This window comes from Chelonia mydas, chromosome 5 (genome assembly GCF_015237465.2).
Source record: "Chelonia mydas isolate rCheMyd1 chromosome 5, rCheMyd1.pri.v2, whole genome shotgun sequence".
Classification (NCBI taxonomy): Eukaryota; Metazoa; Chordata; order Testudines; family Cheloniidae; genus Chelonia; species Chelonia mydas.
In genome coordinates, this window is record NC_051245.2 from 108667704 (window position 1) to 108694175 (window position 26472).

Below are 26472 nucleotides of genomic sequence, written 5' to 3' on the forward strand. Positions count from 1 at the left end.
TCCTTCCTATGCCTTGTTGTAGCAGCCCTGGCACTGCTTTCACACAGACCAAATATCTATTAGCTGCTAAATACTGTGCTTATGGGAGCCCTAGAAAGACATAGATAGACCAGATAGAAAAGCCCTTATACACTGGCTTGGCTCCATTCCCCAGGATCTAGCCCTTATTTATTGCCTACTATAGAAACTGAAGCTATTTCAGCACCCAGCTGGAGTGAAAATAACATTATGTCCTTCAACTTTGTAACCGACAGAATAAGCGTACGTTGCAATCAAGGTAGAGAATATTCCCAGCGCGTGTGTTGATGCAAGTGGATTTACACAGAAAAATAAATAGCTGGGAATTCTTTGTATATATCAAATCTGTTTTGAGTCCAACTTTCATTGGAAATATCTTACAATTGCAAAGAGCTGTCACATCAATTCTGTTAATCTAAATTCACCCCACCCTAATCCTATAAATACACAGGGAGCTCTGGAATTGTACTTCACATGTTAGCAAGTGTTGCCATAATATTAAAATTATTCTGCTGCTTCTGGTCTTGGCTGGAAGGTAAATGTGATCTCCTCTTCCTCCCCCGCCCCAATCTTCCAGATTCTTCATGAATTTATAATAAGTAAGGAAGGAGGAGACAGCAAGAAAGCTGAAACTCATGGGGCTGTAGGAATGATTTTAGGAGATAATAGGTTAATTGAAAATCCAGAGTATTTACTTAGAATTCCGAGCCATTATTGTTGCTGCTGTTTCCGGCAGAAGAATGGAACATGGGCTAGGCTGTGTGAATGTAAAGCAGAATACTTAGAGGAATGTGAAATCCCATGGATACTGACCTGCTGAATCCGAGTTTAAGGGTCAAAATCCATTATCATCATTCTTTCTTCTAGGAAATCCTGTATAAACTGCTTAACAGGATGGAGGTTTTCTTGACATTAGATGGGTGATATATGTGTGGTAGGGAAAGAAAGTAAACATTAACATCTTCCTGCCAAGCTCTCCTCAGCAATAAAAGTAATGGGGGTGAGAAAGGGAGGGAATCCACAGGAGTGAGTCACAATCCTAGCATTGTTTAGCGGCTTCATGCTGGTCCAGTCACTTGTTTGAATTCATTTTTTCCCTTATTTAAATCCCTCCCTTCCTTCCTGAGGGTGACTTCTCCTTCATAATCTGTCCAAACCACAAATCCAGCTGCACCAGCCCCACTTGTTTTGCTAATTAAAATGGGTCTCTGAATTCAGCTGCCATTGGGGAGCAGTCCCACTCTTTTTTTCACTAGCTGTTACAAGTGGTGCAAGCTATCCATTGAGCCAGATTGGCAGATGCACATCACTCAGAGGGCTTGAAGCTAGTGACGTAGTGGGTTGGATTTTTAGGGAAGCGGATCCAGTGGCTCTGCTAAGTTGGAAAGATCCTTGGTTCTACTCCAGCTTGATTCAGTCACTCAGTATAGTAACTATTGATAGACACCTTTTCTTTGTGGCATGAGAGAGGATAAGTGGCATACTTTTATGATGCCTGTATCCTGTGTAACATTTTTCCAGGACAGTGTCTAGGTGTGGATTTGTTCCACCAGATGCCATCTCTTCCTGATAGTGCAGATTATCAATTAAGGAATTAAAATAACCCAACCTCGTATAGACCTGTGATCCTGAAACTGCTGTGTATATGGTGCACTCACGTGGTGCGCTGGCTGCTTTAAAAGGCAGTATCAGAACAAGAACCCATTGTAACAACACCGATTAACATTATGAAGATGGTACACCAAGTACTTGAGAGTTTGAGATATGTTATGCTACATCGTGTTTAAGAACCGCTGCAATATATCCTTGGTTCTAAGGTCCATAGCATAGTTTGCTATCACATTACTAACCTTGGTGCTCCAGCACTTTTTCCAAGCCTCAGTTCGGAATAACTGTTGAGGTCTATACTCCTGATTTGTGGATGCAATCATGGACTTAGCTGTCTCAGTAACGTCAATTGCCAGAGCACCTGCAAAAATGTAGGCCGAACTAATACTGGGCTAGAAATGCAGCCACATAAATCTGGTGGATATTATTGATGTAAAGAATAATAATCACAAGGTGGGAGGGTGATGATCATGGTGATCTCTGAGGTGCCCTTGTATAGCTTTACAATATGAGACTGTACCTTGGATCATATACAATGAGTGTATTTGCATATTTGCCGCATGAAACAAATAGCATAAAAACCAAATGACAAACTGAAGATAGACAGGTTTATCTGTAATATCTTAACACAGATCACCACAAATTGTAAGAATTCTTTTGTTGTAGTGTAAAGGAAACCTTATGTTTAGGAAGATATAAAGCATGTGTCCTTCCAGTACAATGGAGATGGGTAGGGTTTTTTCTCTCTGTCCCAAGAGACTATCTACAGAACTTATTTAGTAGAGAATGAAAAAATGTCTTTAGAAATAAAATTTCTATAGTTTTTTTTAAAGCGACCTTTAGAATTCTAAGAACATAAGAAGTTCCATATTAGATCAGAGAGTGGCCCATGTGGTCCAGTACCCTCTTGCTGACAGAGGCTAGTAACATGCTTCAGAGGAGGGTGCACACTTGCTGTACTGCCATCAGGAAAGTCTCCTTCTTCCTCCCCCATCTAGTTAGAGGGGTGGCTTATTCCCTGAAGCATGAGGATTTATAGCCCTTCCATGACTCCTTATCGTTTTAATATTTACTGTTCTAACTCTGGATATTTCTATTATTCATTAGAAATGTTTAATTTTGTTTTGACTTCTGGTAAGCTCCTGGTGTGAATCATACCTTGTGGCAGTGAATTCCATAGGCCGAATTATGCTTTGCATGGAAAAAGGTTTCCTGGTCTCAGTTTTGAACGTGACACCTTCTTTAACATGGCTGTCATTCTCTGTTAAGCTCTGCTTTATTTTTCCTTTGTGTAGTTTTCAAAAACCCCGTATGGGACTTTTCCAAGAGGGTACGCTGGATGGTAGGGCCTTCTTTGATCAGGGACCTTCTTAATGGAGCTCCTACCCTGAGGATGACATCTGGAGTCCCTGAAGGTATGTCTACACTGCAGTTAAACAGTGGCTGGCTCAAATCAACTGACTTGGGCTCGTAGGGCTGCGGGGCTGTAAAATTGCAGTGTCGTTGTTTGGGCTCGGGCTGGAGCCTGAGCTCTGGGTCCCCATGAGAGGGGAGGGTCCCAGAGCCCAGGCTCTAGCCCGAGCCCAGACATCTATACCACAGTTTTACAGCCCTACAGCCCAAGCCCCACAACCCCAAGTCAGCTGACAAGGGCCAGCAGTGGATGTTTAATTGCAATGTAGTCATCAGTGGTTGTCTCCAGGGCTTTGTGGCTGGCTTTTCTATGTTGGTTGGTACCCTCTGAGACTCTTTTTAATCACTTATGTCATCATCTCTTCCTTTGAATTTTATTTTCTTTCCTACATTTATGTTGGCTGGTTACATCTGGACTGGTCCCAGTTTTGTTCTAAGTCATATTTCACGTCATCCCAGTTACTGTATTTAGAGGTGGGTCCTTTTTGAAAGTAACAAGTGCACACCCTAATTAAAATAAATAACTCTTCTAGTTATTATTCCCTCTGCTTCCTTTGTTACATAAAGTCACTTTTTAAATGTTCAGAGCAGAGTAGGAATGATTTTTTTAAAATAACTTTTTAAATATATTCTTTATAATGTTCCCTCTGTTATCACTGGATTACAAATTCCATACAGTACATAGCAGAAATGTTTCTGGGGTGAAAGTGGCATTGTTATTAATAACATATGTATCCAAAAGTTTAGATACAGTGTTCTAATAAAACGCATATGATCATTAAATAGGGTCATCATAACACTTGTGGAATCACTAAGCAGCTTGTACAGGCAAAGTTATTTGATTTGGGAGAATGATTCTCACTGACACCATCATCCTAGAATAGAAACTGAGAGTGTGTACACATAATATTGTCCTGTGGTTACAGATCTAAAATCTGCAAGAAACTCTGATATCATTATTTGGTAGAATTCACTTAGTTAATTTGAACATCCTAGCATCATTTTTGTTTTGTTTGTTTTAATCGCTGTGGGCTAAACAAGGTTTCATAGTGATTGGGAGAACTTACATTGTTTTAATTTGATGGGGGAACATCCCCATTTTTCCATAGATGTTACAGGTTCCAACTAAGATAATGTCAAAAACCCCATTTTTAAATCATAGTTTTGAGTCAAAAGTCTGCGAACCTGTACATTTCTCATAATTTACATGATCAGTTCCCAAATTATGATCTGTGGCATACTTGCTAATGGTCCTTGGGGAGCTGGCTGGTCAAAGGGTGTTGGCTCTCCTAATTTTCAGCTGCTGCACCACATAAAAAGCATGTAATAGTACATGAAATACTTTCCTAGTGTTACTTTTCCATGTAAGCAGTTGGTGTAGTTGCCACAGAGATGTTACATGATTGTGAATGAGAGGAAAGGAGCTCCATGTGATTGTGAATGGGAATAGAAGATGCTCCTGCAACTGCGAATGATAGGAGTGGTGTCCATAAAACAACCTGTCTACTGAGATGTAGCCCACACTATGAAAATGCTTGGGAATCCCTCATTTAGCTCGTAAATATGCCTGGGTTCACCTGAAGAGTTTCTGCATGTTCATAATCCTTTCAACAAACCTGTTCTGATTTTTGAACAAAAAAGTGTGAAACCAGCCAAATTTTTTGTGTGGTTTGGAGTTTCATTGTAAATATTTTGCACAACTGTTTTATCTACAGGAAAGAAGTTATACTGTCATTCTTACACATCTAATCTGTTTCTCTCTGTAGGAGCTTTAAAGAAAGCAAGCATTATAGTACAGTCATGTAGTTCAGATCCAGATTCAAAATTAAGAACATAAGAATGGCCATACTGGGTCAGACCAAAGGTCCATCCAGCCCAGTATCCTGTCGGCCGACAGTGGCCAATGCTAGATGCCCCACAGGGAGTGAACCTAACAGGTAACGATCTAGTGATCTCTCTCCTGCCATCCATCTCCATCCTCTGACAAACAGAGGCTAGGGACACCATTCCTTACCCATCCTGGCTAATAGCCATTAATGGACTTAACCTCCATGAATTTATCCAGTTCTCTTTTAAACCCTTTTATAGTCCTAGCCTTTACAACCTCCTCAGGCAAGGAGTTCCACAGGTTGACTGTGTGCTGAGTGAAGAACAGCTTCCTTTTATTTGTTTTAAACCTGCTACCCATTAATTTCATTTGGTGGCCCCTATTTCTTATATTATGGGAACAAGTAAATAACTTTTCTTTATTCACTTTCTCCACACCACTCATGATTTTATATACCTCTATCATATCCCCCCTTAATTTCCTCTTTTCCAAGCTGAAAAGTCCTAACCTCTTTCATCTCTACTCATATGGGACCTGTTCCAAACCACTAATCATTTTAGTTGCCCTTTTCTGAACCTTTTCTAATGCCAGTGTATCTTTTTTGATATGAGGGGACCACATCTGTACGCAGTTATTCAAGATGTGGGTGTACCATGGATTTATATAAGGGCAATAAGATATTCTCCGTCTTATTCTCTATCCCTTTTTTAATAATTCCTAACATCCCGTTTGCTTTTCTGACTGCCGCTGCACACTGCATGGATGTCTTTAGAGAACTGTCCACGATGACTCCATGATCTTTCTCCTGATTAGTTGTAGCTAAATTAACCCCCATCATATTGTATGTATAGGTGGGGTTATTTTTTTCCAATGTGCATTACTTTACATTTATCCACATTAAATTTCATTTGCCATTTTGTTGCCCAATCACTTAGTTTTGTGAGATCTTTTTGAAGTTCTTCACAGTCTGCTTTGGTCTTAACTATCTTGAGCAGTTTAGTATCGTCTGCAAACTTTGCCACCTCACTGTTTACCCCTTTCTCCAGATCATTTATGAATAGGTTGAATAGGTTTGGTCCTAGGACTGACCCTTGGGGAGCACCACCAGTTACCCCTCTCCATTCTGAAAATTTACCATTTATTCCTACCCTTTGTTCCCTGTCTTTTAACCAGTTCTCAATCCATGAAAGGATCTTCCCTCTAATCCCGTGATAACTTAATTTACGTAAGAGCCTTTGGTGAGGGACCTCGTCAAAGGCTTTCTGGAAATCTAAGTACACTAAGTCCACTGGATCCCCCTTGTCCACATGTTTGTTTGACCACTTCAGAGAACTCTAATAGATTAGTAAGACATGATTTCCCTTTACAGAAACCATGTTGACTTTTGCGCAACAATTTATGTTCTTTTATGTGTCCGACAATTTTATTCTTTACTGTTGTTTCAACTAATTTGCCCCTTACTGACATTAGACTTACCAGTCTGTAATTGCCAGGATCACCTCTAGAGCCCTTTTTAAATATTGGCGTTACATTAGCTATCTTCCAGTCATTGAGTACAGTAGCTGATTTAAAGGACAGGTTACAAACTATAGTTAATAGTTCTGCAATTTCACATTTAAGTTCCTTCAGAACTCTTGGTGAATGCCGTCTGGTCCTGGTGGCTTGTTACTGTTAAGTTTCTCAGTTAATTCCAAAACCTCCTCTAGTGACACTTCAATCTGTGACAATTCCTCAGATTTGTTACCTACAAAAGACGGCTCAGGTTTGGGAATCTCCCTAACATCCTCAGCCGTGAAAACTGAAGCAAAGAATTCACTTAGTTTCTCCACGATGATTTTATCATCTTTAAGTGCTCCTTTTGTATCTCGATCGTCCAGGGGCCCCACTGGTTGGTTAGCAGGCTTCCTGCTTCTGATGTACTTAAAAAACATTTTGTTATTACCTTTTGAGTTTTTGGCTAGCTGTTCTTCAAACTCGTTTTTTGCTTTTCTTATTACATTTTTACATTTAATTTGGCAGTGTTTACGCTCCTTTTTATTTACCTCACTAGGATTTGACTTCCACTTTTTAAAAGATGCCTTTTTATCTCTCACTGCTTCTTTTACATGGTTGTTAAGCCACAGTGGCTCTTCTTTAGTTCTCTTACTGTGTTTTTTTTAATTTGGGGTATACATTTAAGTTGAACCTCTATTATGGTGTCTTTGAAAAGTGTCCATGCAGCTTGCAGGGATTTCACTCTAGTCACTGAACCTGTTAATTTCTGTTTAACTAACCTCCTCATTTTTGCATAGTTTCCCTTTCTGAAGTTAAATGCCACAGTGTTGGGCTGTTGAGCTGTTCTTCCCACCACAGGAATGTTAAATGTTGTTATATTATGGTCAGTATTTCCAAACGGTCCTGTCATATTTACTTCTTGGACCAGATCCTGCGCTCCACTCAGGACTAGATCGAGCGTTGCCCCTCCCCTTGTGGGTTCCTGTACCAGCTGCTCCAATAAGCAGTCATTTAAAGTACCAAGAAATTTGTCTGCATTTCGTCCTGAGGTGACACATACCCAGTCAGTATGGGGATAATTGAAATCCCCCACCATTATTGAGGTTTTTTATTTTGATAGCCTCTCTAATCTCCCTTAGCATTTCATCGTCACTATCACTGTCCTGGTCAGGTAGTTGATAATAGATGCCTACTGTTATATTCTTATTAGAGCATGGAATTACTATCCATAGAGATTCTATGGAATGTGTGGATTCATTTGAGATTTTTATTTCATTTGATTCTACATTTTCTTTCACATATAGTGCCACTCCCCATATCCCCCCGCACGACCTGTTCTGTCCTTCTCATATATTTTGTACCCTGGAATGATTGTGTCCCATTGATTGTCCTCACTCCACCAGGTTTCTGTGATGCCTATTATATCAATATCCTCCTTTAACACGAGACACTCTAGTTCACCCATCTTATTATTTAGACTTCTAGCGTTTGTGTACAAGCACTTTAAAAACTTGTCACTGTTTATTTGTCTGCCCTTTTCTGATGTGTCAGATTCTTTATGTGAATGTTTCTCGTCTGATCTGGCCCATACTTTATTCTCTTCCATCCCCTCCTCCTGACTAAAACCTAGAGAATCTCTATCAATAGACTCTCCTCTAAGAGAAGTCTCTGTCCGATCCACATGCGCCTCTGCAGCAATCGGCTTTCCCCATCTCTTAGTTTAAAAACTGCTCTGCAACCTTTTTAATGTGAAGTGCCAGCAGCCTGGATCCACTCTGGTTTAGGTGGAGCCCATCCTTCCTGTATAGGCTCCCCCATCCCAAAAGTTTCCCCAGTTCCTAATAAATCTAAACCCCTCCTCTCTACAGCATCGTCTCATCCACACATTGAAACTCTGAAGCTCTGCCTGCCTACCTGGCCCTGCGCGTGGAACTGGAAGCATTTCTGAGAATGCCACCATAGAGGTCCTGGATTTCAGTCTCTTTCCTAGCAGCCTAAATTTGGTCTCCAGGACGTCTCCCCTACCCTTCCCTACGTCATTGGTACCTACATGTACCACGACCACTGGTTCCTCCCCAGCACTACAAATAAGTCTATCTAGATGCCTCGAGAGATCTGCAACCTTCACACCAGGCAGGCAAGTCACCATACAGTTCTCCTGGTCATCACAAATCCAGCTATCTATGTTTCTAATGATTAAATCTCTCATTACTAACACCTGCATTTTCCTAATGGCTGGAGTTCCCTCCCCCAGAGAGGTAACCTCAGTGCGAGAGGATACCCCAACATCATCTGGAAGGAGGATCCCAACTATAGGAAGGTTTCCCTCTGTTCCTGTTGACTGCTCTCCTTCTCTGGGCCTTTCATCCTCCTCAACAGGTCAGGGGCTGTCTGACCGGAGGTGGGACAAATCCACAGTGTCCTGGAAAGCTTCATCAACATACCCCTCTGCCTCCCTTAGCTCCTCCAGTTCCGCCACCCTGGCTTCCAAAGCCCGTACACGGTGGTCTCTGAGGGCCAGGAGCTCCTTGTACCAAATGCACACATACGCCACCCGCCCACAGGACAGGTAATCATACATGCTACGCTGAGTGCAATAAACAGGGTAGCTTCCACTCTGCTGCTGGGCTTCTGCCTGCATTTTCTCCTACAGTTACCTAGGTTAATGATAGGGTTTTTGTTTAAATCAAGAAATTTTATAGTTTATAGGTTATAGTTTATAGATTATAGGTTATAGTTTATAGATTATAGTTTAAAGGTTTTAAAGAAGTGTACCTCACCCCTTCCCACTCCCCTTCCAGACTCCCTCTCAAAACTCCCTGTTAGCAGCCCCTGGTCACTTGCTCACTGCTTTATAAAGCCCTGGCCTCCTTGATAGCCCCACCCCCTGACTAAGGCTCAGCCAATGAACAAAGGCTTCTAGATTTCAAACCTTGTTTAGAAGCTCACAGCTTCCAACTGCCGGCCACAGCACATGATCCTTCAAACAAACACAGACAGACAGCCAAACACAAGTTCAGCACACAGCACGTAACCCCCAAACACAAACACACACTACAGACAGCCACTTACCCCAAGGGTCCTGTATTTGCTCCTCCTTCACCTGGAGAACTCCCTCTCGAAACTCCCTGTTAGCCCCTGTGTTTTAGAGTCTAGGATTTAGTTTGGCCCATTGGGACCAGCCACAAAATTTGGATCTAGATCTGAGATTTTACTGAGGTCAGGCATGGTCAGATCTGGGATTTTATTATTCTGAGTCCCAAAGATGTTCTAGATGCTTTTGGCTCAGACCCATCTCTGTGCTACAGTAGGCCAGGTTATATTCATTTAGGTTTCCAAGAGTAACCTCTAATACTGTACTTGCTTTCCATTGGAGTGATGGAGAAAGCTGTGATTGTTTTTTTTACTGAAAAACATTTATTTTAGTTCTAACCCTTTCATTCTCTGCCTCTCTTGGCTAGTGAGCAACTGCAAAAATATTTGCAAATGTAATGAGCTTTGTGTATATATACACTATGCACTGTATGTGTATTTTACTGATAAGTCTAAAACCAAAGGCATTGTTTTAAACTATTCTCAGGGAAAGCAAAGATACTGTAGTGACGAACGAACCAGAGAGAGACTAAATATATGAAAATAAACAGAAGTCTAAAAGCAATCTGGCCAATTGTGGACACTTTTTCTTTTTTATCCATCTGTATTAGTCTCTAACTTTATCCCAAGTTTTATTGTTGCCAATTTAGTTAGACAGACTAGAGATGTCTTACTGAAGATAATTACTATAATCTAACATTCACTGTTCAGATAGCTAGTAAGACAGCAAAGGGAGTTGTTGAAAGTAGAAACTGGCACATATGGGGGGGAAAAAAGCAAAACACTATTGTCTAGAGCATTATGGGACCAAACCCCACATCTGGACACGAGTGTGGTGTGTATATTAGAATTTGAACTAGGATCCAAATTTTGCAACTAACCTTTATTTCAGTAATGGGCCAAATGAAACTCTGGGATCTCAACCCTCCTTGCCCGCAAATATCAGGGTGTTTGAAATATGGATCCAAATTGTGTCCCCAACCCATCCCTGATTTTGACACTTCAAAGGGATAGCAACATCCATTGTGCTGACTGCCATGTCATTCGTTGTCTCCAGTAGGTTCTTTCTGCAACTGTTGCTGAAATCAGTGGGAGTCCTGGTGCAAATCTTCTCATGATTAGATTTTTAGGGTGGGGTGTTCAAATGTACAGCGGTGGTCTAACTTTGCTCCTGTTGCAGTCCATAGTAAAACCCCCATTGAGTTCATTGGGAGTGGAGTTAAACCTATGCTCTCAGTTTTGAAAATTCCACTCTGAGTTATAAAGTAGAGACAGGCAAGACCCAGACATGGCTTTGGTTTTGTGAAGTCCCGTAACTCATGTTAAGATTATAGAAAACCAAAACTAATGTGATTAGGGTCTCAGACCCATTTTTCTCAAAACCAAGGGTGTGATTTGGGTTTTGCCAGACCTCATTGGTCAAGAATTTGGTTAGCCAAATTGTGATTCTGGCTGGTATTGACCAGGGTCTTTGTCTGAATTCTCAAAGCTCAAAGGGAGGTTAGGTAAATGATTAGGGTTTTAACACATGTCTAGCATCTTCAAGTAATGCAGTTTATTTAACCATTATCTTCATCGCTTTCTTTTGGTTGAATAGACTAAAGTAATAGCAATTTTGGTTCCCTTTCCTCTGCTCAGCAGCATTGCGTATGTGCTCCCATTTTCATATGCTGTTCCATTGGTGACTAAAATTGCTTTTTAAGGGAAGATGCAGCGATCATGCCTATAATGTCGCCCTGAATTTGAGGGGTGTATATACCCCAGAATGTAATCAAGCTAGTTGCAACCATATTTGTGCACTCAGCCACTATAAATTAATGAAATAAAACACTACATAGTTAAGGGTTAATTTTAAAACAGGCCTTCAGAAGCAAGGCCATAACGACTGGCAGTTTTGCTAATCAGAATGGGAGAAGGGGGAAAAAGTAAATGTAAATAAAAAGCCTTAAGTCTTAAACGTCTGATATTAAAAGTTAAGTTAAAAAAACTTGATAATTTCATAGGGGTCATTATAACCTATGTGTTTTGTAAAGTTATAAAAAGATCAAATAATAAAGTATACTTTGAAACCGTCCTCTGGAGCTATCCTGGGAAAGATGTTTTTTCCTGACATCTTTACTCCCCAGCAAGGAGGCGTTTGGCCAGCACTGACCTGTTGTTAATTACTCAGTATGATCTCAGAATATAGGTAAATATCTGGGATGCTCTAAATCTATTATTATAGATGTGTGTCTGTGTGCACTTAAATCTAATAAACTGCAGTTTTAAGTAAAGTAATTTATTCCTGACACCACCTGGAGTAAAATAGTTAAGTTGCCCCGCTGTGGGTTCTGAAAACGATGCGTAACAATAAGATATTAAACTATTAAAGTTCACTAATTTTTATACCTGACTGTTGATCAGGCTCTCTACTGAGCAGAGTTGTCAAAAAAAATCAAATTTTGATAAAAGTTGCCTTCAGAATTCAAAAGATGAAAACTTTTGCAAACATTTTTTTTTTCTTTTTCAATCAGTTCTACTAGTAGTTATATCCAAGTCAGTGGTTCTGTGACTGGTGGTCCTGTGAAGAGATGGTTGGTCAACATGGGGCTGGTTTTCCTCCATGGTGCCACTGAGGAGGATTTAAAAACAGCTAAAAATGAGCTATCGGTATTACTTTTCCATAGAAACAATTGCTGTAGTTGCTGTAGGAATGCTCTGTGTTCGGGAGGGGTCGGGCATGACATAAGCCACAAGATTATTGCTAAAGTGTGGGCCCTACTGAAAAGCTTTGAGAACCTCTGATCTAAGTCAGTCAGCTCCTATCTATGAAAGGACATACACCAGGGAAGAGATATTTTCCTTGCATTAATATCAAATTTTAAAAAGATCCTCAGTGTCTGAAAAGCAGATTTTTACATGCGCAATTGAGATTTTAACTCACAAGGTCTCAAGGTGTTTGCATTCTCATTTTGGTTCAGGCCATTTAGTTAAAGTAATTTATTTCTTTTTACTCTGTATAACAATGTGTCCCTTGTTATAGTACAGAGCCTTATTTTGCATTCAGTGATATTGGGGTCAATCCAGAGTAATTCAGTAAACTTCAGTAGATTTACATCAGTGTAACACAGAGCAGAATTTGGCATGGAGTCACCCTTTTAAACCCATATTTATTGCCATCACACACAGGGCCAGTGTTTGTTTCATTTTAATTATGATAAATTAGTTACACCAGAAATGCTGATTCCCTAAAATTGAGATCGTCGGAAATGTTATTTATGCCCAGGTATTAATCTCTAATTATTTTAAGTCTCCGCATTACTACTTCTAGGCTTGCTCTCACTTCTGGTCATTATCCTACTCCGCTTCCCACATGTGGGCCTTTGGCAACCTGAGACGTATGACTTGTGTTTTGATTTTCCTAGCCAGTTCGCTGACTGCAGTGAGTGAAGTTGGCATTTTGCCTTCTGGTTGTTTATTTTGTTACTGCTACAGAAAGTTATTCATAAGATGTATTTCTAAATTTGCCAGGGCATTTTGGCTTGTCTATCCCTGCCCACTTTTCTTGTCTTAAAATTAACTATTCCCATTACAAAAAGAAAAGGAGTACTTGTGGCACCTTAGAGACTAACCAATTTCTTTGAACATAAGCTTTCGTGAGCTACAGCTCACTTCATCGGATGCAACATCCGATGAAGTGAGCTGTAGCTCACGAAAGCTTATGCTCAAATAAATTGGTTAGTCTCTAAGGTGCCACAAGTACTCCTTTTCTTTTTGCGAATACAGACTAACACGGTTGTTACTCTGAAACCTATTCCCATTACATTTCTGATGTTTCATGGGACAAGGTGTGGGAGTCTAGCAGAAGCTGTTAGTCTTCTAAACTTAAAAGAGCTAAATTTTCTAAAATCTGCAACGCTAAGTTGCATGTGAAAACCATGGGGCAGCTCGGTGGCAACATAACAAAGGGAAATTGTAAATTCTTTGGACAATTTCTTATTTTGAGCATGTTAATGGTATGTTTTGCACACACAATATAGGCACACCTCACCAGGTTATTTTAAAAAAAACAAATTTTTTGCCTTGATTTTCAGCGCTTGGGCCTGCCCCCTCGCTATGTTTCATGACTAGGAAAAGGAACATAAGAGAAATGAGCCACCCTTTTTGTTTCCTTATTCCTTGCTGAGGAGAAGTGGGACACAGCAAAGGAAATGAGCTTCTGCTGTCTTTCCATACCTCTTCCTAAGAGGAAAGACATGGCTATAACTTGAGTTCTCTTCCCCAGGGGTATCATTCTTACTGATAGACCTTTTTTGTTAGCACTATCTTGCGGTTTGGGGTCCCAGTTAGATACCACCTTGTTCTGAAGACTTGGAACAGGACAGAAGTTTCCTTTGCAGTCCTGCCTCGCACCAGCAAGGGCCACTGCCACTCTCAAGTGTGTTCTATAGGCTGCAGAAGCTGCCTGTTTTTCTAGTCCTCACTGGCTTCTGCTACCTTCTTGCCACGTGCCTCACTGCTACAATCCTGTGGGATCCATAGCAGGGGAGAATGCTCTGGTAGCTGTCCTGGGTGGCTCGAGAGGTGAAAAAGGATCAGAGACACAGGAAGCAGCAAAGAATAGGGGATGAACACAAAACGGGGAAAGAGAAGAACTGTACATGGAAGAAGAGCGGGAAATCTGTGAGAGAGGGAAAAAGGAAAGTGAAGGTGTGGGAAGGGTGAGAGATGGGGAACTTCAGGAACGGGGAGAGGACATGATACCAGGGAACAGTTTAAACAAGGGAAGTCAGGGCCTCGCTGTGGGGAAAGAGAGGGCTGAAGTGTTGCCCATATGTGGTGCAAAGGGCATGCCTAATATCTACCCCTCCAGGGGTAAGGAAGGAGGTAGCCTGCTCAAACTTCCCTGAAATCCCAGAGGACATAGGACCTTACCAGACATCTCCCTAGGCAACACGGGCAAGGGGTAAGGAAGGTGGGGGGAGGTGTCTGCAAATAAAGGAGAATGAGAACAATCTAAAAACAAAATCCGTTTTCAGACCCCAGTGCTGGATATTCATATAAAAATAAAATTAATATTCCCATCACTGACTGGAGCTTAGTGGCCCAGACCCCCAGCATATGTGGCAATTTGTTTCTGGAAAAAAACATTTCAAATGCTGGCAACTCTGGGCGAAGGGACACTTCCATAGGCTCTGGTGTCATACCGTCTCGGCGAATCTTAGTGTCACCCTTGCTAGATACAAGGAAAAGGGGCCCGCTGCAGCATTGGAAGAAGGGCTGTTGTACTACATGACCCATTGAAAGGTTTCTAAATCCAGCAAAGCACAAGGAGCACCATATCCACCTCCATTGTGAACATTAGGGGACTTTGAACCAAGCCCCCATGCAGACAGGAATCTGTAGAGAAAAAGAAAAAGTGCAGTTTCTTTTTTTTGTGGGAAAGTGTTCTAAGAAAATATGGTAAGAAAGCTTTGGCATTGTTTACTTTAAATAGGGGTGGATATTTTAACAAACTTGAAGTTGTTAGTATTCTTTTAAAAGTCTGCTTGTTCAAATCCAAGCAGCCTGGGTTTTTTCCTCCATATTTGCATATTAATACAACCTGCAAGTTGATTTGCATATCAAGCCACACCCTCAAACATGCCCCCTCCTTTGTAAAATCCACTACAACTTGTGCCTGATAGCTTGGGTGACCAGATGTCCTGATTTTATAGGGACAGTCCTGATTTTGGGGTCTTTTTCTTATATAGTCTCCTATTACCCACCACCCCCTGTCCTGATTTTTTACATTTGCTGTCTGGTTCCTACTGATAGCAGCCCCAGTTGTACAGATGCACACTTTGTGGATCATCATTGCTCTCATACATGCCTTCTCAGAGAACAAAAGGGTATCATTAGAAATACTAGAATGTTCACCAAGTTTCAGGAGATAGCTGCAGTTACCCATAATAAATCCTATTTTGATGGAAGTAAGGGTCTGATCTTGCACCACAGTGATTCATAATAATGCTTTTACCATCCATGGGAGCAGAATTAGACCACAACTCTGCATTTAGCTCTTCCTGGCGATAAGGTGTTTTTGCAGCACATACAGTTCTTTTGTCACTTTTCTGAAAAAATACAATGATTTGGAGGTCTCAAAGACTTCAGCGGAATGTACAACCTCTTTCAACATCCATCAACAGAGGGCAGCCTTCTGCTGCATGTATTGTCTTAGATAGTCAGGTCTGGCCAACGAGCGCACAGTGCAGTTCAAGAGGAGAGGTGTAACAGTAGCCTTTGCACTTTCCGGATATGGGGCTAGACTCTCAGTGTAATATTTATGCTAGTAGTCATTGGGGCATAAGGATTTCTCAGCCACACCTCTTTGTCAGCAGGGGCTAAGGGAATGGCAGGAGAGTCAAGACACTGCTACATAAGTTCTGTGCCACCAGAGGTTTCCTCCTGGTCTAGGAGGATGCTTCCAATCCCACCATGCCAGCTTTCAAGCAGTTTTGGGTTTGGGTGTACTGCAAAGCACCCACAGTCCAGCACAGCATCTAGACAGGGTGAAAAACAGATGAGGAAATTATATAAATGTTAGTGTTGTGCAAACAGTTTCTATCAACTAAATTAAATACTCATGGTGCCCTATTTTAAATGCTGAGATATTCCGAGACATAACTTCGTGTTTAAAGTACAGAGGTTACTAGCATTGTCTTTTTCAGGTTTGAGGTTCCCTAAGCCCACACCATTTTGAATAAAATTTTAATGACTACAGAGGTCTCTCTCATTTTTAAGATTATCTGGTACTTTGTCCTGTATAGCTCAGTAATCTTAGCAGCCTTGCAAAGGTGCCAGGAAAAAGCACCAGCCCAGACAAAAATCTACCTGCCTGCTCTTGATCATGATGAGTGGTGATAATGAAGAAAGGTGCTGTAGTCACACAGAAGAAAAATTACATACTCTGGGCAAGTGGATAATTAGGATTTTGCAAGACCGACTCCTAGTTTTCATGAGTCATAGTGGCTCTAGTTCCATGCAGATCTGCACACTTCTTCAGAACAAGCACAGCTGCCAGCCAAAGGAGTGAAAGTCGGAGGAAAAAATGGCTGGGGGTGGGGCAGTTGGCTAATCAAAGTACAGTACTTTGTTTTTCCACCAAATACAGGGAATGAATATGAGTGTTGTTCTTGATTTTTAGATCGGACAATACGAAAAAACAGAGATCCAAACTTGGGAAGGCTTCTGTCAAAGAAGTTTACATTTCCATGGTTGTTCATCAGTTCTGAGGTTTATAAATTATAGTAATTGAAGCTGCAATAACAGCAGGTCTGTGTGAGGTAGAGATTTTTGATGGTTTGCATGGCATTAATGAATGAGGCATGTATCAGGCCTCCCAAATGAGTTGCTCCGATATGATTGATGAAAGTTTTTGCTGCAAAGCCTGCACTGAGTTTGCCTATACGCTGCCTTATATGCTCATCATTTATGCTTTCAGAAAGGGGTGTGGCTGGAGTAGGAAAAAAAGTGACTTTACACGGAGCAAAAGTTCTAAAATCTGCCTTGTAAACCAAGTAAGGGAGTCTTCTGACTCATTCTTCCCTCACTTTTATTGATAGTGCAGTTTAACTAGTGTACGGCCCTACACTAGAAAAAAAAATTACCAGTATAGCTATGTCAGTTAGAGTTGTGGTTTTTTACTAATATATCAGAATGAGCGCTAGTGTGGACACAGATCTGCCAATAGAAAGATATTCCCATATGGCTTATTTTGCTTCCCAAACCAGAATAAGCTAAACCTGTATAAGTACTTTTATACTAGTACACTGTGCTCAGACCTGGCAAGTTGTACTGCTTTAAATATACTGTTATATAAATTAAACGTATATTTAAAGCAGGACAGCTTTTTATGTGTAGACAAGCCCTATGAGGAGAACTAGGTCCTTAATTTTTATATTGAAATGGTCAAACTTTTCTCTGAATTAATTTTCTTGCACCATGAAAGCATTGCACCAGTAGTGTTACGGTTATGGTTCACACAGCATTTTCGTACATATTAATTACTTTAGAACTTATTACTTTTGGGCTGAAATTTCTCACGCTCATTCTCATCCCAGAAGACTGAATGGGTATTTTTTCTCCATTCCTTAGCACCTGGTGCAGTTATTTATACAGTGTAAAGCTCCCATTCTGATCTGGTAGCATTTTGTGCTCACTTAAGTGTAAATGGCTACACATAGTGCAAGGCAGCAAAGCATTAAGCCTTGTGAGTTTTCTGGTTTGTTTGAGTAGGTTGAAGAAAACCTATAAGGTGACTTTAGAGTTAACTCAGAATGGAAAAAGTTTTTCAATCATTTAATAATTAAAAAAAAAACCCTCAAAATCAGGCAGATACTGTCCTGGCACTTGGATAATTCAAAAATGGTTTGGGTTTAAAACTTTTGACTTGGCAGGCATGTAATCCTCATGGAATGCATGCTTTGCTCAATCTGAGAAATTAAAAATGAAGGGAATTCCGTTCTGGTGTAGATGAAGAACAGTGTAAGGGCCAAGTTCTTCATTCTTTCAGTTTTTCGCTGAGAACCTCTGCTGAATATTCTGAATAGAGCTCGGTGAAATTTTTCAACCCAAACCTTTTTTTGGGCAAAAATGCAGATTCAACATTATTGAACTATTTTGCAAATTTGTGTCTGTTTCACTCAATTGTTTTGGTCAGAAAATACCTTTTACAAATTCCCCCAATATCAAAATGCTTAGTTTCAACATTTTCTTAAACAAAACATAATGACTTTGCTGGTTTCAAATGATTTTTGTTTCAAAATGTCCTTTAAGTTTATTTTAAAAATTCAGAACATTTGAAAATGAGGGGAAGAAATCAAAGTGAAACATTTTGATTTTGTTGAAATTAAACATTTTGATTTTTCCAGAACCGAAAAATCCCTTATTTTCAGAGCTCCAATTCTGAACTCCTGCAGCCTATGAAACTCCCCTTGAGGTCAGTGAGCTGGGATGTGTGTTCTGGAGCCACACTTCTGAAAAGACATCCGGATCTGGAGCTGTCTTCTGCACACACACACAAGGCACTGCTAGTGTGGTTCTGCTGTGTGGGAGGAAAAAGAAAGATTTAGCAAAGTCCATATAAGGGGTGCGGAGTCCCTAAGCTCCATAGGGCCCAGTGGCTCTGCAGCACAGATTTGGGAGTAGAGTGGGGCTGGGGGATCTGTTTTTACACAGATCCTCTTGCCCTCCCAGGTAAGATGTGAGGCAAGCACTGAGGAGGTTGTACGGTTCTACTGCTGCCCTGTGGCTTAGTGAAAGGATTCCTTTCCTCCTAGCCCATGAGGAATACCCCCTTATGCAGTCTGGCTGCCAGGGCTATGCGTCCGTGTTAGGATTTGGGCTGAAGTGGAGCTGAAGTATAGTTATGCAGCCAGATACACGCTGCTGCAAGGACATTTATGCATTCTTGGGGGGTGTGAAAAATTACTGATGAAATTCAGGAATAGGCTTCCAGCTCAGTTTCTGATGCTGCATTTCTTTACTTTGTTTACGTAGTTGATGCACTTCTTCAGGAAACCCACTCTACATCAGGAGAGAGTTTTTTAGGGAAGGAATGGGGAAAAGAAACTAATGCTAGGAGTATCAATGCTAGGAGTAACAAATAAGCAATTGCATTCAAGAAACAGTTATGCCTCAGTTTCCCCATCTGTAAAATAGGCATAATGATCCTTACTCTCTTTTGTAAAAAGTGCTTTGAGATCTATGGATGAAAAGTTGCAATATACAGTAAACACTAAGTATTGTTGTGGTATTAAGTTATTAATGCATGGGGGTATTTTTCTTTTTGGACACAGGAGCTGTGAAGGGCGAAATATTAGATACAGAACATGCAGCAATGTGGTAAGTGAACCTTACTTATGATGGTAATACTAATAAAATGTATTTGTAATTAATATAATTATGTAAAATAATAAAAATTGGATGGTAGCACTAATAATGTAATTATTTAAATAATACGGGTGCCTTGGGAATACTGTTATGTACCTCGCCATTTCTAGAGCTAATTTGGAGGGTATGGAGCAGGCGTGGTAGAACCATGATACTAGCATTGTTCCAGCCATGATTATTTACTTCCTTTATAAACTGGACCAAACCCATAAAGCATGGAGAAGTGGATTCACTGTTCTGTATAGCTAGTTCGGTGGAGGCAAGGGCCTGGTCCTGTTCTAGTCCTTACTTTGGTAAAACTCTTACTGACCTCAGTAGGAGATTTGTCTGGCTGCAGGACTGAGCTCTACAGGACTGACTTCCACAGAGAATGGGAGGAAGGTGGTGGCTGAAGAGAAATATGTGTCTGTGTGTCTCTCTCTCATTCTTCTGTTCCTCCCTAGGGTTGAAATCTGTTTTGAACATTTTATTAGGATGTTTTGCGATGGTCCCTTGCATTCACCTATTATATTTTGCCATTGTCTGCCATTCTAAAGGTTTTCAGCTATACCTGGTGGTGAAATGCAGTTTTCAATACAATAAAATAAGCATCTCTAACTTCTCCTCTCAGCAGAACAAAGAGCTGTTTACACTGATGGACTATAATGTGGAAAGTCTTGTATTATGCTAAAAATTCCCAGATTACATGGATCAGCAAGAATTTCACTGGTAAAAATCTAAATTAAAGCCAGTCATGCATTCGGTCAAATTTTCACACCTCACAGGGCCAGATGGAGAGGCCTCTCAATGGGAGCTATGTCTCAGAAACAGCAGGGTAAAAAACTGAGTAAATTACTCTGGATTTGGCTCATGTTTTTCACAGAGCACAATTCAAAGAATTGGTCATTTCTGCACAGCTCTAGCATCACCATGCAGAGAGAATTATTGTCCCTTTGACTTTCACTTCGGCTTCAGTCAAAAATTGTGCTACTCCGGGGGGTTTTCTTTGGGTCACTGAAATCTTCCTTCAGTCTAGACATGTGCTGCACTAACTGACAACAACTTGAGTCCTCAGTAAATAAGCCTGCCTGCTGCTTCTTGGGCTGTTTTCCAACTGTGAGGCACTTACACTACACCAGGACTGAGGAGAGCAGGAAGGTTAATTTGTGTCAGTCAAGCCACATAGCTGTAGCTCCACGGAATATGACATGGAACAAAGGGAAGAGACACTGTCGAGGCTGATAGGCCTAAAATTAGACCCACCGGCTTTAGTTTGGTTTTGAAGTGCATGCATAGCGTGTCAGCCCTCCTCCCTGCCTGGTTGGCTCCTGTAAGCAGAGAGGGAAGTGAAATGTACAAGGATCCTGCTCTGCATGGGTTTGCTGTTGCTGGATCACCCTTCTGAGAAGCTGTGATTTCATGTAGATTATAACCCTGTGTTTTGGAGTTGCTGAGCTGATTTTCCAAGACACAGGGTTTTTGGTTTTTTTGTAAATGTTATTTTTAGGTTAGGTTCAGTTTTGGGCCTGTGGACCTGGATGGTTTCTCTTTAGAATAAAAGCTCCTGTAGTTTTGCCTAGAAGAAATATCTTGACTTACCTAATACTTAACAATATTGGCTCCAAACTTCTGATCACGTTAGTAATGTAAAAATCACTTGATTATCCAACACCAATTAGCCAAAACTTAAACTCCTGGTGTGAAATCCAGACCGTACTGAAGTCAATGAGAGTTTTGCTTTTGATTTTGGTAGGGCCTGGATCTCACCCCTACTGTGTGACTCTAACATGAACTTATTCTGAAGAAGGTGCAATGCTGAATGTTGCTTCATTGTTCACTTATTGTCAATAAATAGATAGTGCAAGCACTGCAAAAACCTATTTGAAATAAACCTAATTAGACCTTCTAGATTCAGACCTTAGAGTACTCAGACCTCCACTGTGCATGCTTTTGGTCATCTGGATGGTCCTAGCATCTATCTGGAATGCTTAACATACTTGATTAACAAGAAACAGTTTCCAGATAGAAAAGGAGTACTTGTGGCACCTTAGAGACTAACCAATTTATTTGAGCATAAGCTTTCGTGAGCTACAGCTCACTTCATCGGATGCATCCTTTTCTTTTAACAGGTTGAGATGTATTCCCTATGTAGCTCTGGTAGTAGGATATCCCTAATGTCTTTGAGAATAGTAAGAGTCATATGTTTCTTTTGACCTATGCCCTCTGTATTTGCATGCTCAATTATCATGAGTATACATGCAAATGCAATAACTGGTCCTGCAAATGGCTACTTACTTATGTATCCAGGTACAGGAATGTAGAGACACAGTTGGGTGTACATTTTTGCTCACAAATCTCAAGTATCCAGCTTTGAAACTTTGTTCCATAAAAACCTGGAAAACAGAGAAGGTACCATCCTGGATGAACATTCTGACTCTAGCAAGGGTTTTCAAAATCCATAATGAATCTAGCCACTTCTTCATTCTTTTACACATGGAAAAATTCCTTTCTGATTCTTGGAGGGATCAACTTATGCATGAGCTTCAATTACCACTACGTTAGCATGGATAACTTCTGCACTAGTGGTATAACTGGACATAAAATTAGCCAGTCTTTTTATTTGTAGTTATCTCTCAGAGTTCATGTGCCTTTGTTTATATGACTGTCCCCTCTCGGAGAAGGGCAGTTATAAATGCTAAAAGCAAACTCTTTATTTGGGGGGATGAAATTAGAGAACTGGAACTGTACTTCTTGGAGTTTGGCAATGAACACATTTTCACAGACATTATCATTTGTGGGATTTTTGCCACAGCTGTTTTTAATTCATCCTGAAATTAGATTACAGGGGGGAAATGTAGAACGGGAAAAGGGAGAGGAGAGGAAAGAGGATAGAGAAGTGCATCTATTTCTTCAGTGACCTGTATTATTCTTCTGAGAGCCCCAGTCACAGCTGGGGGCTGTGAGAGAGGTTGACACTGTTGTCTAGGAAGCTTTTGAGCAGTCCTGTAAAGGAACACATCTGATTTGGCACGCTTACCAGTTACACTGCCTTATGTCCATCAGAAACTGGAAATATTATGAATATGAAGCCACATGTGTAAATATTGAAAGTAGGAATGAAAGACTCTGAAGATGATTTGGGTTCTTAATTATTTTACAAACATTTTTATATAAACACTAATATTGATTCCAAATATGATTCCAACCATTGTAGAAATTCGGGAGGGGTGGGGGAAGCCAGTTGGTTTTCTTTAGAAAATTATTCTGAATGCAATAAAAACATGTTTTGATAATTATACGTCTTATGGTATGAAAAATAAACATTTTAAAAAGTGACTCTCCACTCTAGGTGGAATTTCTGGAGCTGGATTCTTCTGCAATGCTGCATTGTGGGCAGATTATAGATGGATTTTTTTTTCTTTTGACCTGATGAGTTGTGCCTTTTCTTTCCTTCAGTCTATTTCTCAGCTACCGGATTCTCTCCTATTTATCATGTCAAGGCCATCATTCAACCTCCTGGTCACCCTTTCTGTCCGCCTCTCCGTCACCAAACTTTCACCCTGCTTTCTCTGTCTGACCACTGTCCACTGCTTTCTCTGTCTGACCCAAACATCTGATGTCCCCAACATTCAAACATTTTTGCACAGTTGAAATGTTCAGATTTGTCACAAATACTTTTCATTTTGATACACTGCTTCTTGGTTCTAGACAGAAACAGTGATGAGCACTTGAGCAGGTTTGACATTCCACCCTGTTCCACCTTCCCACGAGCATGCCAGTATGTTATAACACACTGAAGAATCTTTCCCGGCCATTCGAACACCACAAATAAGGCTCTTGTGGTGTTTTCCTCAAATGAAAACAAGCACATGCCAGAAATCTCACAAGAATGCCTATATTTGTAATACCTTTTCGATCAGTTATACAGACCCAAGGTTGAACCTATAGATGTTAGTTCAAACCAAACCACCAAACCTTCTGAGCATTGCCCATAACCACTTCCCCCTAAATCTTACCTTCTCTGCTTGGCTACAACGCTACACGTACATTTTTTAACAGTGAGAGTAATTAACCATTGGAACATGTTGTGGAGTCACCATCACTGATGATTTTTAAATCAAGATTGGATTTTATTAAAGGAATTATTTTGGGGAAGTTCTGTGGCCAGTGTTAGGCAGCAGATCGGACTAGATAATCACAGTGATCCCTTCTGGCCTTGTAATCTGAGTCCATTTATTTGACTACACTACCTTCTGACTCCCATACAGACTTCCTCCCTTCCTGCTTCTTACCACCATGTGCTCCTTTTGTGTGAACAAGCATCAACACCGTTCTCGTCTTTTTTTTTTTTTAAAGGGGCAATGTTGTTACATAGTTACACTTCAAAATATCAAACCTGTAAGGGATGTGCAATGTTCTCAGACAGGTTGTACTGGCTTGCACTTGTGGGCAGCACTGTCCTTGCCGGAGGGAATGTCAGATCTGTTCAGGTGTTTATCAGTGTGTAGTTTTTCCACCTTCCTGTGGCTGGCATATCAATAAAATCTTTTGTAACAAAACCACCTAGGTTGGGGCTTTGTTACAAACGTAGGCATTTTCCTTCACTTGGATGATTCTGTAAGGCACTTGACTAGGCTGCCAACATGCGCAAATTTGCTCATGTAAAGAAGGCAACCATAAGTCAACTCGAATCTCTTTATTAACACCAAGTTTACTTAAACCCCCAGAGTAGGAATTGAATTATGTTTTAAATGACAGTTCTCCTGCACTCAGACCACTTATTATGACTACATCCCTTATTGTGGAAGGAGTTCGGTTTGTGTTTTTCCTCTGGACATGTCCATTTTCAGAAGTTATTTTCACAGTAACTGCCTAAGAATTATTTCTTTGTTAGTGAACAAGTGCCATTAACTATGTTATTGTAATGATAGATGCTTTAAGGTCTGAATTCATGTTTCCCTGTCATCTAGCAAAATAACTGTGATCCTGCACAACCATTGTTTTTTAAGGAAGGCTTTATCCTAAATATATACATCAAGAAGATTGGCAGGGCAGACTAGGGGGACCACTGCAGGTGTTCTTCTCTGCCTCCTCTACACAAGTGGCATTTTAGGATTCTGATCAGACTATAATTGATCTGGATAATTTAATAGGATTCATTTTCAGTTTGTCTGGTAAGTCTTTCATTTCAAACCCTTGTATTTCCATTTTCTGTAGTATATTATTCTATCATACACCCTTCAGGCCACAAAGTGTCCAGAGTGGCATATTGAAGATCGCTCTGCAGCTGGAGAGAATATTGTTTCTCAACATAGCTGTGCTACTCAGCAAGAGCCCAAAGCAAATGCAGGTTTCAGTCCACTGTTCTTCTTCAGCTAACATGAAATAACAAATGAGAGAGTCTACAATAGGTGATTTGATGCAAATCTGTATCAAATCAGTGATTCTTTACTGCACATTTAATTACTCTATTTCAGTGAAGTATGAGAAAAATGTCCCCAGATTCCCACCATCCCAACCCCTGAAACACACACATGCCCCAAAGCAGTTCAGTTTGACAGCATGCTACCTACATTTATACCATAACTTACAGTTGTGAGTATTTTCATAATAGGTAGAGGCAAACTCTTCTTAGAGAGTTATGCCAAAATAAATGTGTTAGTCTCTAAGGTGCCACAAGTTCTCCTCATTCTTTTTGCTGATACAGACTAACGCAGCTACCACTCTGAAACCTGAATTAAAGGTTGTGTCAGAGAATTGGATAGACAATTTTCTCAAGATCTTCATTAATTTTTTTGAATTTTTATTCGTGACTTTTTGGGTTTGACCTCAAATAGTCAGCCACAAGCTCCTCATTGGGTATTAGAAGTTGAATGTTGTGCTGTACTATGTATCACGGGGGGAAAAAAAACTCCCCTTAGACTTTTTGAAAAGCAGTCTTCATATATGATAATTTGGGAATTCTTAATCAACTTGTTCTTCAGGTGCTTCTGCTAGCAGAAAGACAAAGCCTCCCAATGTATGTGCTGTTGAGTTACTGTTGACTTTTGTGGGGTATCTGTAGTGCGGCTTACAAACCAAGTTACTGTACATCTGTAAAGTACATACTAATGTCCTGATCTCACTTGATAACAGAAGTGATTCATGTTTCTTTGGAAAACTGTTGAATTACCACTGTGTACAAATAAGCAGCACTGGAAATGAAATAAATTTAGAAGTCTACAAACAAAGTACTGCCCCCCGGAAAACATTTTTTTACCCATATTTAGAAACACTTTGATAATCTGTTCTTGTCCCTCTGAAACAGCAGTAGATCAAAGTGCACTATGGAACTTTTAGCACATGGCGGCATGGTCCACATGGATATTTAGGGTATGTCTACACTGAATTTTAAAACCTACTGCAGTGAGTCTCAGAGCCTGGGTCTAGAGTCTTGGACTCGCACTACGATGCTAAAAACAGTCGTGTCAGTGTTGTGGCTCAGGCTGAAGCATGGGATCTGAAGCTTCCCCCGCTTCCGGCTGCACAGCCTGAGCCCAGATGTCTACACTGCTGTTCCTAGTGCTGTAGACCCGGGCTCTGAGACTCTTTGCCGTAGGTTTTAAAATGCAGTGTAGACACTGTAAGAGCATAGATTTTACACCCCAGCTTGCCGTGCACTAGGTCTCTATATAGATAAACTCCAAATGCTTAGTGCACAATATAGTACTATCCCAGCTACAAAACTCATATCACTAGTCAAAACCTTTCTACTGAAAATGTTTGTTTTTTTGAAAAACTGTTTCATCCGGTTCAAACTTTTTCATGAAACCTGTTCAGTTTCGATAGCATTTTAAATTATTCAACAAAAAACATGTGAAACAAAATTTTCATTTTTAACTGAACATTGTGTTTTGGTTTGCATTTTGAAAACGGAAATGAAACAATTTCAATTAGAAAAGAAAAAGCGAAAATGTTCATTGTATTTTGGGTTTTGGAAAATGAACATTACAATTAGAAACAAAACAAACTAGCTGTGATAACAAACCTCCTTGGAAACTGCTTTGATAGTATCCAGTTCAATGGGTTCATTGAGGGATGAACTTGGGAAAGGCAGTGGAAGTGTATTTATTCTGAAGATAACTAAA

At 40.4% G+C, this 26472-nt stretch overlaps 1 protein-coding gene across 7 annotated transcripts in view; it reads left to right on the forward strand.

The window, feature by feature from the left end:
* ADAMTSL1 (ADAMTS like 1) overlaps positions 1–26472 on the forward strand; it is a 674175-nt gene that overhangs the window by 435272 nt on the left and 212431 nt on the right. For all 7 annotated transcript variants that reach the window (XM_043546994.1, XM_043546995.1, XM_043546996.1 and 4 more), the window contains one exon: positions 19273–19318. In XM_043546994.1, coding sequence (XP_043402929.1) covers positions 19273–19318 — 46 coding nt within the window. The remainder of the gene's footprint in view (positions 1–19272; positions 19319–26472) is intronic.